Genomic DNA, 17,670 nt, shown 5'->3' with positions numbered 1-17,670 from the left:
TGGCAGTTTATTGAACTGGCGAAGGCACTCAACAAAACTGAGAGAGGAGAGAACACGAGGTGGAGTAATAGACGAGTTAATCCGCTACGAGGACGTAAGAGATACAATTTTTGTACTTAAAATTTGAACGTTGCCCATGTTCATTAAGAGTGATACCGGCTTTTACGCCTTCTTATACTATATCACTGGCAAATTTGACATATCAGACAACCAAGAGAGTTCGTGCGGTTTCAGTACAAGAAAGAAAAGTTCCAAAAAAATGTGTTTACCGTATGTTTATTCCGCACAATATTCACCATTTGCTTCTACATCCTTCTCCCATTATTTTACAAGCCTGTAGATGCTATTTTTGAAGAACTCTTTGTGTTGGGACTCGAAAAAAACTGCGCCACAGCGTTTTCAACCTCTTCTCGAGTTTTGAATTGTCGATTCTGCATATGTTAGTCCATTGACAAAAAATATGGTATTCTGATGGATCAGTGTCTGGCGAATACCCTGGATGTGGCAGAAGTTCCCAGCCGAGTGAAGAAATCACCTCCAGGGTCATCTTTGCTGTATGAGGTATAGCGTTGTCTTGATGGACAAGAATACCCTTCCTAATCACTAGTGCAGTTTTTTTCTTTCTTTTTTTTTTTTTTTTTTTTTTTTTTTTTTTTTTTTTTTTTTTTTTTGCAAGCCGTTCAGCTACTCTTTGCAATTATGCTGAGTACATTTCTTTGATTATGGTATTACCACTTTCCAAGAACTCATAATGCATAATCCCAGCAGTAGTCTACCATACACACAGTATCATCTTCCGCTGATGAAGAACAGCGTTTGCACTTGAAGGCATGGAGCCGTTTGACGATAGCCAATGGTACGAGCGTTATTTTGTTATCGTATATTGCCCACTTTTCACCACACGTCAAACGGCCGTCCAAAATTGGACAGTTTTGTTCCTAGTCAGCAAGGAAGAGCAAATGTTCAGTCGTTGGATATGGTTCGCAGCAGTCAACACGTGAGGGACTCACTTACTCACTTTACAAGATTTTCCAAGCTCATGTAAGTGCACACGAATGGTTTAATCGTTTACCCCAAATCGTTGAGCGAGTTCTGGACAGGTATGACTTGAATACTCTTCAATTGCTGTCCTCAGTTGGTCCAAATCGAGAGATTTTGGTCTGCCCGATCGAGGTTTGTCTTCAAATGTCTCTTCACTTCAAGGTAGAAAAGATCTGGAACCACTTTTGAACTGTCTGTTCACTAATTGAACCTTCTTCAAACGCTGAACGTATTTTTCTTGCTGCTTCCTCACCTTTTGTGCCCAACTTGAACTCATACAGTAAACAAGTCCTGATTACTGCGTTCGACACAGACATGGTTCACCGCGAATACTTGATATCAAACTGTCGAATGTGACCTGTTATCTACGTTAGCCAACGTGCCAATGACTCAGCGTTTAGAAACTTACATACAGGTACCTCTGGTGGCAGAAATGATTACTACCCCACTAAAAAAAGCGGAAGGTGTAAACATCGCACGAACTTTATTCTTTGTCTGGTAGATGCCAAAAGAAAATCCATTTTTCAGATTGCTCATCGCCGCCGATTGAGTCATTGTTCGTTATATTCGCGCCGGGCTTCTATTCCATTCGTCTGGCCGCCCATCGCCCGAGAACATGTTTTCAATGGATGACATGTGCACACCGAGAGGGTCATCGATGGAGAAACACGTCAAATTTCAGGCAAATGCTGTGTAGATTTCTAACTTTCCGAAGCATATCTGTTTTCTTTTTTAATATCTTTTTACCCCCTTTACAACAAAATATGTTTATCAAATATAATGTTTTATATTTCCTTAATTAAGCAACCGGCATTTCGAATCCATTAGATCTGCTCTACAAATGCTACACAGCAAAAAAATGAGATGTTGAAACAAGACAAAATGACTACCACTTTAGTGTGTTACTTGTGTGTCAATATAACACCAAGCACATCGTCTCAAGAGTATATCAATAATATCTCGTTACTGGCTGTGAGTATTTGCATTGGTTTTTATTGTTTGGAATGAACAAAGCTTTGCGAAGCATATTTCGCACTTATGGCAAGTAACTAATAGCATTCTATGATTTATATAATCGGTCACAATAATGTTGCTTTAAGCCTGTGAATCAACTGACAATAATTACATATGTAGCAGTGCTTTCATCTATTTTCTTTAACTGTTGTTCCTGTGTCTTAGCACGTATGAACACAAGATGGCAGAATTGTTGCCTATGTAATTGTTTCAACGATTCACAGATTTACAACAATATTATTGTGACCAATTAAAGGAAATATAGAACATCATTCTCTACTTGGCATAAGTATCAAATATATTCCGCAAAGCTTTGCTTATATTAAACGATAAATACCAATGCAAATACTCTCAGGTAGTAACGAGTTATTTCTTATACGGTCGGAAGGCGATGTGGTTGGTGCTGAATTAATACACAAGTAACACTAAAGTGGTAGTCATTTTGTGTTGGTTTAACACCTCATGTTTTTACAGTATAGTTTACACAATTCCCTAATTTTACAAAAGACTGAAAAGACCATTCTGCACAATCTAATACACTTTTACATTAAACTGCATTGAAGAAAATGTTCAAAGAAAACAGAAGACATATAACTTAATTTGTACTGTACCTTTATTGACAAACCGTTCCTTTTCTAAATACTAGGTTAGTTGATTTGATTGTAAATATTAGTGAAAGAAATGTGCATATTGTAAAATTGTTTAGTCTAAATATAAACTTTGTACAACTTGCTCATTGGTTTGCTCCTTGTTAGGGCAGACTGCTCCACAGTGGATGCCCCGGGACAAATTCCGGACCATGGTGGCCTCACCGATTTTGGAAGGGTAAGTATTAGGATTTTTATATGTTATTTTCAATTATATTACTCTATTGGCAAACTCTTTAAACTTTAAGAAACGGCAGAAAGTAAATTTATATGTAGTATGTTGATATGAGTTTAGTAGATTGATGTGTTGAAGTTCGGTTAATGTACTACTGCAGTTGTGGTGTGAATTGTTGAGTAAAAAAAAAAAAAAAAAAAAAAAAAAAGTTGAATTGTTTAATAAAAGTTGAATTTACAATATCTTTTTGGGTAGAGAAAGGTATCTCTCTATAGCAGTGGTTCCTAACGTAGCGAAGATGTAGAGCGATAAACGGGGAGTGCAAACTACTAAGATACATAAATAGCGAAATTATGAATAAAACATTACTTGTAATCATCATTTGAATTTGGCTTTAGCAACATGCACAGAGGTTACGTGTTTGACATTTTGCTCTTTCCTGTTCCTACTGTAATAAATATTGCAATGATTTATTTGGTAGGGTCTAAATTATAAGTGCGGGATTTGAACCCTACACCGGATTACAAAATTAAAATATTATATAATAATCTGCAAAGTTCTTGTAAGTATTTCAAAGTCTATAAAGTTTATTTTCTAGTGTGGAAAAGATCTTGGGCACTCAAGGTACCCTCTCATTTGAAGAATATAGGTGCGGCCAGAGCAGCGTGAGACGGTAATCAAGGGATGTCTCCTTTGCTCATGGCAGTCTCCGGAGAAAGTATAGTTAAATTATATCCCTTTGCTCATCGTATTCTCAGGGGAAGGTTATTTAAAGGAAATTTCCGTAACCCATAGCAGTCTTGGAAGACAGTTTAAGTAGGTTAACGATCAGAACTAGCACTAATGACTTTGTCCTCTTGAGATCCATTTTTATAGACAACCTGTAGCAGGAGAGGTCTTTCAGGGGAGATTGGCCGCCTTCGTTCCCCTTCCAAAATATCTTCGTGTCTTCTGGTAACCTCCTTCCGTCGTCTGCTGATGTTTACGTTTGAGCACTATAATACGTGTTCGTAGTAAGATCACGTGTTAATAGTAAACACCCGCAGTTGCTTCTGCGTGTGGATATGGAATCTAACAATAGAATTTGGTGATATATAGTTATTATTATTATTATTATTATTATTATTATTATTATTATTATTATTATTATTATTATTAAGTGTAGAATTTTGAAAACAATAAACTACCCAGTTCACTTATAGTGGAAAACATTTAATGGTTCTTACTGTTATTCCAAGACAAAGAATAAAGTATGTAAATAGGCATAATACGTCTATTTCTGTAGGTGGCATGATAGGTCGTGATGAATATGTAGTTTAAGGAAAGGAAAAACAAACTGCACACTGTACACTAAAAGAAAAGTCCAGGAGGGAAGACACGCTACAAAATCGATTACATTCTTATCAAGCAATGTTTCAGGAATAGTGTAGGCTGGGAAGAGCATACCTGGTCAACGTCAATCAAGACAAATGGGAGGTGAAATTAAAAACTAAACTTAGGATCAAGACTTAGTATTGACAGAGATGTGAAAGAAGAGATTGAAAAAAATATGTTTAATGTATACGACATGGTAGACAATATAGGCAATAGCGAGCGAAATGTTAAACATTCTGATAGATACACACCACAACAACATTTATAGGGCGGAAAAAACACCGAGGAACCATAGGTAACTCATGTGATGCTTAAGAAGATGGAGGAACGCACAAAGGCGAAAACCACAGACATAAACCAATACAAAGAGATGCAAATTCAGGTTCGCGACAAATATGATCTGGTCTCATAAAACACAGAAATTAGGCACACGTTTGGAATCGAAGATCAACAAGGTCATGTAGTCACTGATCATCAAAGAATCATTGAATCTGGGAGGAATTCATAAAGAATCTATATGATTGAGATCAAAGCAGAAGCCATCAAAGACATAAGAATAAAGAAGGCCACTGAAGATAACCATATGACAGCAGATTTGCTCTGTTATAGGGATTAAGATATAATAAAATGAAAGTAACAACTTCATTTATCAACAAGAACTACCTTAGTAGAGAATGAGCAAAGAGTTTTCTCGATGTTACAATGATTGTATTACTTAAATAAATGCAGTAATCACATAACCATTAGCCTTTTCTCCCTACTGGAAAGATACTGAACAGGCGACTTGAAAGTAAGAAGAAACGCTGGAAGAAAATCAATTTGGATTTCAGAAAAGAAAAAGCATCAGGGTTGCCATTGGGTTAATAAGAATTATATGAGAGCGAATCCGAACATAAAGGAAAACTGGTGTGTGCGGTTTATGTACTGGCAAAAAGCTTTTGAGCAGGGCAATTGAATCAAACTTCTGAAAATATTTAATTAAATCGGGGACAACTAGAGGGACCGACGACTCATTTGCAATTTGTACAGAGGATAACGAGTCAAGTTGCGCTTGAATCAAGAAGAAGCCAATAGCGTGGTAATTGTAAGTGTTGGGTTGTAATTCTTCAACTGCCAATTATTACTTAATAAACTGATTTACTTAGACAAGCGTCTACTATTGAATGTAAAAACCTTTATAATCTTTCTAAATACGTTTAATATTCAATACTTCAGATATCTATTGTGCTGCCAAAATGTCTTGAGCCATGGCAAAAATGCGAACTAAAGCTCACACCCACGCGTTGAGCCAATAAGGGTTCAAGTGTTGCTAAGCGAGAGAAAGCGAGTGGAATTCCTTCAGCCGATAGCAGCGCTTGCAACGAAAGACTAGGGATCAAGTCAATGTGGCATATTTATACCTGTCTACCACATCTCAACTTAAAGGTTCTGTAACATATACTCTTCTACATGTTCATTTTTCTATTACATTTTTTTTTTGTGTCTACCATCTCCAATATCAACTACATATAACACCGTAATTATTACTTTAGCCACATTTGGCTCTTACTCTCGTTAATCACATACGTCACTTATGGCTCATATTCTGACATTCACTCAAGTTTCACAATCTCCAACTTCATACATTACGATAAACATAACATAGAAACGCTATTCATTTGTTATTCAATCTCTCAACACTTTCTCCGATTATTCTTAATTAACACTTTGTCCGAACTTTTACAAACCCTAACAGTAAGACACGATTTAGTATGGCATCCGAATTATTCAACATTTACGGTGAATGCCTAATAAAGGAAGTATTAATGGGAGTTGAAAGTTTCAAGATTGAAGACAGATTATGAAAAATGACTGGAAGCTTTCGAAATGTGGATGTGGAGGGAATTAGCTGGGTTGATTGGAAAAGAATGAGAGGATGTTACAAGTGGTGGGAGAGAAAATAACAATTTTAGATATTATTCAAAGAAAGAAGAAAAACTGTTTGATACATTGGCTGAGAAGGAACTCTATCATGAGGGACGTGCAAGAGTATATGGTTGCAGGAAAGCGAGGGAAAGAGCGAAAGATGTTACCATTAATGGACAATATAAAGACAGAAACATTTACGTGAAGATGAAGAGACTAGTTAAAAACGAAACAATTTCCTCTTCACCAATCAGCAAATAGTCGTGAGCGCAGTGATACAACATCGAGTTACGCGGTTTGTTTTTGAAGGGTGCAAAGGACTGTGAAAAACGCTTTAGTAGACTTCCTTTATTAACTGAACTTTTAGATTTACTATTTCGATTTCCCCCAATTTGCCCAGGTACTATTTTACGGACTTAAACCGCATTGGGAAAACGACGCAACGATAAAGTAATTCCATCTTCACTGGATGTCTAACTCAAGCTGTCCAAGGGGGGCGCGGTGGCTCAGTGGTAGAGCGTTCACCTCTGGTGCTTGGGGTTCCGGCTTCGATCCCAGCCCCCGCCAAGTGAACTTTGTGGTGGACAAACACCGTGCTCGTGGGTTTTCTCGGTGTTCTCCCGTTTCCTCCCACTTTCTTCATTCCACCATTTCACTCATCTCTCATAATCACCGTCTCCTTTAGCCTAACCGGCATAACCGTGGGACGTAAAACTTAAAGATTTCATTTCATTTCAAGCTGTCCAATTCATACAAAGCCATATTGACTTGAATACCGCAAATCTGGACATGCACGAATTTAGCCTAGCAAAGCACTATGTCACGTAACATTTTTCGGTAATCCATTTGTTCAACTTTTTGAAGCGCACATTCTAGAACTCAAACAACTTGGAACGCGAACAAAAAATCCTAACAAAGTTTGCCTTGGAATTCGAAAAGTACATTGGACCCCGAAAACCTAGCAGGGTTTTCTTGAATATTTCTGTGTGTGGTTCTCCGATGCTCAAGCCACCAACAAGTTCTTTCTGTCCATTTTTATTTTGTTCAGAAGGTGCAGCAAGAGCATCTCGTGTGATTTTCAACGAACTTAAAATGTTGGCTACTGAATTCTCTATGTCTCTGTGTATGTCTGTCTGTGTGTCTGTTATTCATATTTTTTTTTTCATTTTGAGCCCTCCATTGGATAGAATATCAAAAATATCTGAGAAAGTGATGGAATATTTCGCGCCACTGTTACCGTTCCCGTGATATTAGCCAAGAATGGCCGATTTCCGGAGATTCAAGAAGCCAAATCTCGGGAACCGTAAGTTATAGAGAGGTCATATTGGTGTTGACCAATATATAAGAGGATATTAAACATTATTGTACGAAATAGTAACCGGTGTCCACTGACTAACTGGCCACCGTTCCCCAGATATCGGTCAAAAAAGGTTCGAATTTCGGGAGATTTAAGGAGAAATATTTCGGGAACAGTAAATCGTGGAGAACTGATATTTTCCGAATTTTTGCGAGAAAAAAAAGGTGCGAATAAAAAGACTTACTTTTACATATAGGAACAATCATTGTTACCCTTCGCGCCATCTCTCTATTTTAAGTTGGTTCTGGCAATGCTCTTGGAGCACTGGTTCTTTCTAATTTTATGTTTATCTGACTTTATAACAACATTCTAATATTGTTACTTGTTAATTCAATATTTCACTCGTACCTTGTAGTCTATTGTATTCACTGTTAAAGAAAATTGTTAATTATAATTCGTGAGGCCCAGAAAGGGATTAATCCTTTTCTCTTATTTTAAAGACGAAAAATTGTCTTCGAACTTGAACCGGTTCTGGAACGGATTAAGAGCGGAATCTAACGTGTCACTTCACTTTATTGTTGTTTACTTCGTTGTTGTGAAATGATAAACAAGTATTAATTGTATTTATTAACTAAATATTTATATGTCTGAACGAATTATGCATACTGTCATTCTTCGCATTTGACAACCCTTTCCACCAAATAAATTACTCGAAAGTGACAAGTAAAAATTGTACAAAGACAATGTTTCGCATATAACGGGATGAGGCGTGTGGTTGTTTCCGATTGGTATGCCCGGAGGTTGACATGCTTAGAAGCCACGTTACAAAGAGAGAACGCTGAGCTCTCTCATTAAACGTGGATCCTGTATTGATCTGTTACATAACATAACGAGTTGCCACAGAGACACGAGAATAAATATTAAAAAAGAAAAAAAATGACCGCTATACGAATACGTTCCTGAGATTCTGTCATTCTATGCATCACAAGTTTGCTTTTCAATCAATAGTGTTGTGTACATCAGTGGCGTCTCGTGACATAACTTTTCGGTAGTTCATAACCATAAAAATATAATTCATATGGCTGGTTAATATTTTCATAAATTGAAATAACCAAAATGATGAAATCAATAAAGTAAGCATCTCTGTTTTTCTCCTCGACAGCAACTTTTCTATAATTTTCTCAAGTCTGGTATAAGTCTGGTATATGTTTCAAGTGGGTATGGAAATATTTATTATTATTCGTAAGTTCACAAAGCCTCAATACATTTGTACGGATTCACAATCAATTCCACGACATATCCATTATACTCAAAACATATGTAAGGGGCCGCGGTGGTTTTAGTGCTACAGCGTTCCCCTCTGGTGCCTGGAGTCCTTGGTTCGTTCCTAGCTCGCGCCAAGTAAGCTTTGTGGCGGACAAACACCGTGTTGCGTGTGTTTTCTCAACGTTTCCCAGTTTTCTCCCACTCTCCTAATTTCTCCATTCCATTCCTCATTATCACCGTCTCCTTTAACCTAGCCGGCGTTAGAATGGGACGTAAAACTTATAATATTTTTTTTCGAAACATTTTAAATTTCTACTGCAATATGTTAACAGTAGATATGTGACATGCAATGCAGAAAATTATTACGAAAGATACAGGGTTGCCTTTAATTACAGACGCCTTGTATATTCGCCATACATGTGTTCTTGCATTATAGTATCATATCAAGACACTTCATGATTGTTAGCTATGTGTTAACGACCATTGTTAGCAGTTACGCTATAGAGGACATGGTTTACAGTTTAAAAGAGAGATATCATACTATAGTGTGTTTGATGCTCTCCTATCGGGAATCGAACCCGGGACTTCATGCATTAAAAGTACATTCACTAGCCACTAGACCAGCAACGAGAGCAAGATACTTAATAATGGCACCCAAACTACGAAAAACAAGAGAGTTATCTGAATCTTTGAACTCATAAAGTAGATATAAGTCAAATTAAAACACACCAACATTAAAGGTAACCAAACAATTACTTTTTTCCTAAAACCTTATTACTAGGTTTGATAGAAATGTCATACATATGTGACAAAGTTGTGATAGAATATTTGGTGCACTTCCACTGGGTAAATTCACCATATGGAATTAAGGTGTTTTTAACAGTTCTCATGGTCCTTTGGTTTTTCCCTAAAATGTTGTAAGTTTACCAATGCCTTTTAAGGACTCCGCTCTGGATCCTCTCCAAATAACAGGCAAGGAAACTCAAACAGTAATATTTTTATTTTATAATCTGTCAGCCGTTTATTGGTTTCGCTGTAAATCAGCTTCAAAAATTCGATTTTACGTACGCGTTTTCGTTTCCACCTTCTGGTAATAGTTAACTTTGATTGATCAGATTATAACTACTTTCGAATCTTCCACGTTAGTTTAATGCACACTAAATGATATAAAGTAGCTTGTAACCGCTGAACAGAATTCATGATTACAACTTCCCTAATACTCTGTAGTATTAAGAGAGCATTTTAGAAAAAAGCTTATTACGAGGTACACTATGAACTAGGTATATATATATATATATATATATATATATATATATATATATATATATATATATATATATATATATATATATATATATATATATATATATATATATATAATACTAGCAAGTACACATAAATATACCAATTATCCACTATACGACACTTTTTTCCCTTTTGTCACTTTGAAATCATTAGAAGAATAATGTGGCAGCATATTTATAAGTAATACAATTTCCTAGAAAAACTAAATTCACGAAAATAAAGAAAATGTTAACTGGTCTTTTCACAAGTGTTATCTTAGCTGAGTGTACGTTACTAACATAACGGTACGCGCCCTTCCCTATGTTGCATGTGTTAAAGCATAATGTTAATATGGGAAAATCGGTTCCGGAAAATGTTACGCTCTAACAGAAGTTAAGGTTTTACCGTATTAACAATATTACAAAGTACAGTATTATTTTCATAAACTATTCAGTTTGCTTAAAAATATTCAATTTATTTACGCAAAGTCGTATCCGAACGAAAAGTAGTAGTTCATTTTTTTCTGATAGTGCTATAAACAAACTGAAATGTAACTTTATCCTGCGTACCTGGAAATTCTAGAAAGAAGAAATCTAAAACATTAACATTTCCCTAGGTATAACCTTGGAAACTGTAATTTTGTCTGTGTCATTAGTTTAATTTAATTAAAAGAAACTGAGATTATAAGAAATGCAGATAACAGATTGAAACAGTCAGTTGTACTTTATTTTTTTGTACTTTTAGTTGCAAAAGAAATCTATTCTTTAATTATGTTTAAAGAGTTACATTACAGGAAATTAGTCAGCAACGGTTGTCAACACAGCACCTTAAATCCTCTTTTGAATGTCGGGAAAACGCAGTTTTTGCGCTCAGCTACTCTTCTGTACTGCGCACAGATTAGCCCATTTCGTGCGGATCCCTGTTGTTAACGAAGTGTAACGGTGAAATGCATATAAGCAGGGATGAACTCAAAAGGGAAAGTGTAATATTTAATGAAAATTTCTGGTGAATAAATTGTTACAAGAAAGAGAAAAAAAGAAAAGATAATAAAGAAATAACACAAGAGTATAACATTCTAAATAATAAGGAGCAACAAACATCGCACAATATGTGGTGGTTTACGTGAGCTTGTGAACTGCATAAGGGGACGCCGCTGCTGTACATGAATAATAATATAGTTTCTCTATAGATCTGCGTGCGTGTCCTGTTTCCAATTGTCGTTGCACACTCTACACATGCGTTGTAGTATCGAGAGGTATCACATGTTTCACAGTTTAAATTAAAACGAAACTTGAATAATCTTTGTATAATTTCGAATTATGAGTTTTAATAAAATAACAGTGAACATAGGACTAAATAAACATTAATATTTCTGGCAATGTAACATTTCCTAGTCGCGTGAAGTTGGCCCAACCACATCGTAGAAATACAAAAAAAATTACGTCAAGATTTAGTGCTTAATTAGTGCTAATTAGTGCTCAAGACCGCAGAATTAGTGCTCAATTGGTTTTCGAGATATATCGATTATTAAGATGGTTGGGCCAACTTCACGCTTTCTAAAAGTTGTTTCAAAATTCAAATTAAACGGTATAGATAATTAGTGCTTAATTAGTGCTCTTCATCCCACATGGTCCCAGAATTAGTGCTCAATAAATAAGGGTATACGGGGCATATGTATTTTTGGGGTAAATGTGAGTTGGCCCAACCACTTCGAAAGAAATCAAAAATTTTCATGTCACGAATTAGTGCTTAATTAGTGCTTTCAATCCCGCATGGTCCCAGAATTAGTGCTCAATTTATTGTCGAGATATATTGATTATTAAGATGGTTGGGCCAACTTCACGCTTTCTAAAAGTTGTTTCAAAATTCAAATTAAACGGTATAGATAATTAGTGCTTAATTAGTGCTCTTCATCCCACATGGTCCCAGAATTAGTGCTCAATAAATAAGGGTATACGGGGCATATGTATTTTTGGGGTAAATGTGAGTTGGCCCAACCACTTCGAAAGAAATCAAAAATTTTCATGTCACGAATTAGTGCTTAATTAGTGCTTTCGATCCCGCATGGTCCCAGAATTAGTGCTCAATTTATTGTCGAGATATATTGATTATTAAGATGGTTGGGCCAACTTCACGCTTTCTAAAAGTTGTTTCAAAATTCAAATTAAACGGTATAGATAATTAGTGCTTAATTAGTGCTCTTCATCCCACATGGTCCCAGAATTAGTGCTCAATAAATAAGGGTATACGGGGCATATGTATTTTTGGGGTAAATGTGAGTTGGCCCAACCACTTCGAAAGAAATCAAAAATTTTCATGTCACGAATTAGTGCTTAATTAGTGCTTTCAATCCCGCATGGTCCCAGAATTAGTGCTCAATTTATTGTCGAGATATATTGATTATTAAGATGGTTGGGCCAACTTCACGCTTTCTAAAAGTTGTTTCAAAATTCAAATTAAACGGTATAGATAATTAGTGCTTAATTAGTGCTCTTCATCCCACATGGTCCCAGAATTAGTGCTCAATAAATAAGGGTATACGGGGCATATGTATTTTTGGGGTAAATGTGAGTTGGCCCAACCACTTCGAAATAAATCAAAAATTTTCATGTCACGAATTAGTGCTTAATTAGTGCTTTCAATCCCGCATGGTCCCAGAATTAGTGCTCAATTTATTGTCGAGATATATTGATTATTAATATGGTTGGGCCAACTTCACGCTTTCTAAAAGTTGTTTCAAAATTCAAATTAAACGGTATAGATAATTAGTGCTTAATTAGTGCTCTTCATCCCACATGGTCCCAGAATTAGTGCTCAATAAATAAGGGTATACGGGGCATATGTATTTTTGGGGTAAATGTGAGTTGGCCCAACCACTTCGAAAGAAATCAAAAATTTTCATGTCACGAATTAGTGCTTAATTAGTGCTTTCAATCCCGCATGGTCCCAGAGTTAGTGCTCAATTTATTCTCGAGATATATTGATTATTAAGATGGTTGGGCCAACTTCACGCTTTCTAAAAGTTGTTTCAAAATTCAAATTAAACGGTATAGATAATTAGTGCTTAATTAGTGCTCTTCATCCCACATGGTCCCAGAATTAGTGCTCAATAAATAAGGGTATACGGGGCATATGTATTTTTGGGGTAAATGTGAGTTGGCCCAACCACTTCGAAAGAAATCAAAAATTTTCATGTCACGAATTAGTGCTTAATTAGTGCTTTCAATCCCGCATGGTCCCAGAATTAGTGCTCAATTTATTGTCGAGATATATTGATTATTAAGATGGTTGGGCCAACTTCACGCTTTCTAAAAGTTGTTTCAAAATTCAAATTAAACGGTATAGATAATTAGTGCTTAATTAGTGCTCTTCATCCCACATGGTCCCAGAATTAGTGCTCAATAAATAAGGGTATACGGGGCATATGTATTTTTGGGGTAAATGTGAGTTGGCCCAACCACTTCGAAAGAAATCAAAAATTTTCATGTCACGAATTAGTGCTTAATTAGTGCTTTCAATCCCGCATGGTCCGAGAATTAGTGCTCAATTTATTCTCGAGATATATTGATTATTAAGATGGTTGGGCCAACTTCACGCTTTCTAAAAGTTGTTTCAAAATTCAAATTAAACGGTATAGATAATTAGTGCTTAATTAGTGCTCTTCATCCCACATGGTCCCAGAATTAGTGCTCAATAAATAAGGGTATACGGGGCATATGTATTTTTGGGGTAAATGTGAGTTGGCCCAACCACTTCGAAAGAAATAAAAAATTTTCATGTCACGAATTAGTGATTAATTGGTGCTTTCAATCCCGCATGGTCCCAGGATTAGTGCTCAATTTATTGTCGAGATATATTGATTATTAAGATGGTTGGGCCAACTTCACGCTTTCTAAAAGTTGTTTCAAAATTCAAATTAAACGGTATAGATAATTAGTGCTTAATTAGTGCTCTTCATCCCACATGGTCCCAGAATTAGTGCTCAATAAATAAGGGTATACGGGGCATATGTATTTTTGGGGTAAATGTGAGTTGGCCCAACCACTTCGAAAGAAATCAAAAATTTTCATGTCACGAATTAGTGCTTAATTAGTGCTTTCAATCCCGCATGGTCCCAGAATTAGTGCTCAATTTATTGTCGAGATATATTGATTATTAAGATGGTTGGGCCAACTTCACGCTTTCTAAAAGTTGTTTCAAAATTCAAATTAAACGGTATAGATAATTAGTGCTTAATTAGTGCTCTTCATCCCACATGGTCCCAGAATTAGTGCTCAATAAATAAGGGTATACGGGGCATATGTATTTTTGGGGTAAATGTGAGTTGGCCCAACCACTTCGAAAGAAATCAAAAATTTTCATGTCACGAATTAGTGCTTAATTAGTGCTTTCGATCCCGCATGGTCCCAGAATTAGTGCTCAATTTATTGTCGAGATATATTGATTATTAAGATGGTTGGGCCAACTTCACGCTTTCTAAAAGTTGTTTCAAAATTCAAATTAAACGGTATAGATAATTAGTGCTCTTCATCCCACATGGTCCCAGAATTAGTGCTCAATAAATAAGGGTATACGGGGCATATGTATTTTTGGGGTAAATGTGAGTTGGCCCAACCACTTCGAAAGAAATAAAAAATTTTCATGTCACGAATTAGTGCTTAATTAGTGCTTTCAATCCCGCATGGTCCCAGAATTAGTGCTCAATTTATTGTCGAGATATATTGATTATTAATATGGTTGGGCCAACTTCACGCTTTCTAAAAGTTGTTTCAAAATTCAAATTAAACGGTATAGATAATTAGTGCTTAATTAGTGCTCTTCATCCCACATGGTCCCAGAATTAGTGCTCAATAAATAAGGGTATACGGGGCATATGTATTTTTGGGGTAAATGTGAGTTGGCCCAACCACTTCGAAAGAAATCAAAAATTTTCATGTCACGAATTAGTGCTTAATTAGTGCTTTCAATCCCGCATGGTCCCAGAATTAGTGCTCAATTTATTGTCGAGATATATTGATTATTAAGATGGTTGGGCCAACTTCACGCTTTCTAAAAGTTGTTTCAAAATTCAAATTAAACGGTATAGATAATTAGTGCTTAATTAGTGCTCTTCATCCCACATGGTCCCAGAATTAGTGCTCAATAAATAAGGGTATACGGGGCATATGTATTTTTGGGGTAAATGTGAGTTGGCCCAACCACTTCGAAAGAAATCAAAAATTTTCATGTCACGAATTAGTGCTTAATTAGTGCTTTCGATCCCGCATGGTCCCAGAATTAGTGCTCAATTTATTGTCGAGATATATTGATTATTAAGATGGTTGGGCCAACTTCACGCTTTCTAAAAGTTGTTTCAAAATTCAAATTAAACGGTATAGATAATTAGTGCTTAATTAGTGCTCTTCATCCCACATGGTCCCAGAATTAGTGCTCAATAAATAAGGGTATACGGGGCATATGTATTTTTGGGGTAAATGTGAGTTGGCCCAACCACTTCGAAAGAAATCAAAAATTTTCATGTCACGAATTAGTGCTTAATTAGTGCTTTCAATCCCGCATGGTCCCAGAATTAGTGCTCAATTTATTGTCGAGATATATTGATTATTAAGATGGTTGGGCCAACTTCACGCTTTCTAAAAGTTGTTTCAAAATTCAAATTAAACGGTATAGATAATTAGTGCTTAATTAGTGCTCTTCATCCCACATGGTCCCAGAATTAGTGCTCAATAAATAAGGGTATACGGGGCATATGTATTTTTGGGGTAAATGTGAGTTGGCCCAACCACTTCGAAAGAAATCAAAAATTTTCATGTCACGAATTAGTGCTTAATTGGTGCTTTCAATCCCGCATGGTCCCAGAATTAGTGCTCAATTTATTGTCGAGATATATTGATTATTAATATGGTTGGGCCAACTTCACGCTTTCTAAAAGTTGTTTCAAAATTCAAATTAAACGGTATAGATAATTAGTGCTTAATTAGTGCTCTTCATCCCACATGGTCCCAGAATTAGTGCTCAATAAATAAGGGTATACGGGGCATATGTATTTTTGGGGTAAATGTGAGTTGGCCCAACCACTTCGAAAGAAATCAAAAATTTTCATGTCACGAATTAGTGCTTAATTAGTGCTTTCAATCCCGCATGGTCCCAGAATTAGTGCTCAATTTATTGTCGAGATATATTGATTATTAAGATGGTTGGGCCAACTTCACGCTTTCTAAAAGTTGTTTCAAAATTCAAATTAAACGGTATAGATAATTAGTGCTTAATTAGTGCTCTTCATCCCACATGGTCCCAGAATTAGTGCTCAATAAATAAGGGTATACGGGGCATATGTATTTTTGGGGTAAATGTGAGTTGGCCCAACCACTTCGAAAGAAATCAAAAATTTTCATGTCACGAATTAGTGCTTAATTAGTGCTTTCGATCCCGCATGGTCCCAGAATTAGTGCTCAATTTATTGTCGAGATATATTGATTATTAAGATGGTTGGGCCAACTTCACGCTTTCTAAAAGTTGTTTCAAAATTCAAATTAAACGGTATAGATAATTAGTGCTCTTCATCCCACATGGTCCCAGAATTAGTGCTCAATAAATAAGGGTATACGGGGCATATGTATTTTTGGGGTAAATGTGAGTTGGCCCAACCACTTCGAAAGAAATAAAAAATTTTCATGTCACGAATTAGTGCTTAATTAGTGCTTTCAATCCCGCATGGTCCCAGAATTAGTGCTCAATTTATTGTCGAGATATATTGATTATTAATATGGTTGGGCCAACTTCACGCTTTCTAAAAGTTGTTTCAAAATTCAAATTAAACGGTATAGATAATTAGTGCTTAATTAGTGCTCTTCATCCCACATGGTCCCAGAATTAGTGCTCAATAAATAAGGGTATACGGGGCATATGTATTTTTGGGGTAAATGTGAGTTGGCCCAACCACTTCGAAAGAAATCAAAAATTTTCATGTCACGAATTAGTGCTTAATTAGTGCTTTCAATCCCGCATGGTCCCAGAATTAGTGCTCAATTTATTGTCGAGATATATTGATTATTAAGATGGTTGGGCCAACTTCACGCTTTCTAAAAGTTGTTTCAAAATTCAAATTAAACGGTATAGATAATTAGTGCTTAATTAGTGCTCTTCATCCCACATGGTCCCAGAATTAGTGCTCAATAAATAAGGGTATACGGGGCATATGTATTTTTGGGGTAAATGTGAGTTGGCCCAACCACTTCGAAAGAAATCAAAAATTTTCATGTCACGAATTAGTGCTTAATTAGTGCTTTCGATCCCGCATGGTCCCAGAATTAGTGCTCAATTTATTGTCGAGATATATTGATTATTAAGATGGTTGGGCCAACTTCACGCTTTCTAAAAGTTGTTTCAAAATTCAAATTAAACGGTATAGATAATTAGTGCTTAATTAGTGCTCTTCATCCCACATGGTCCCAGAATTAGTGCTCAATAAATAAGGGTATACGGGGCATATGTATTTTTGGGGTAAATGTGAGTTGGCCCAACCACTTCGAAAGAAATCAAAAATTTTCATGTCACGAATTAGTGCTTAATTAGTGCTTTCGATCCCGCATGGTCCCAGAATTAGTGCTCAATTTATTGTCGAGATATATTGATTATTAAGATGGTTGGGCCAACTTCACGCTTTC

General features: G+C 36.1%; 1 protein-coding gene across 1 annotated transcript in view; it reads left to right on the top strand.

Moving 5' to 3' along the window:
- The window catches only part of LOC145671304 (dipeptidase 1-like), a 418,780-nt gene that overhangs the window by 306,151 nt on the left and 94,959 nt on the right, over positions 1-17,670 (top strand). The window contains exon 7 of the mRNA XM_081740278.1: positions 2,811-2,880. Within this exon, the coding sequence (XP_081596404.1) occupies positions 2,811-2,880 (70 nt within the window). The remainder of the gene's footprint in view (positions 1-2,810; positions 2,881-17,670) is intronic.

The sequence above is a fragment of the Thermobia domestica genome, chromosome 2 (genome assembly GCF_964235325.1).
Source record: "Thermobia domestica chromosome 2, izTheDome1.hap1.1, whole genome shotgun sequence".
In the NCBI taxonomy this organism is placed as follows: domain Eukaryota; kingdom Metazoa; phylum Arthropoda; class Insecta; order Zygentoma; family Lepismatidae; genus Thermobia; species Thermobia domestica.
The sequence above is the reverse complement of the archived record's forward strand: the minus strand, read 5'-3'. Positions and strand labels throughout refer to the sequence as shown.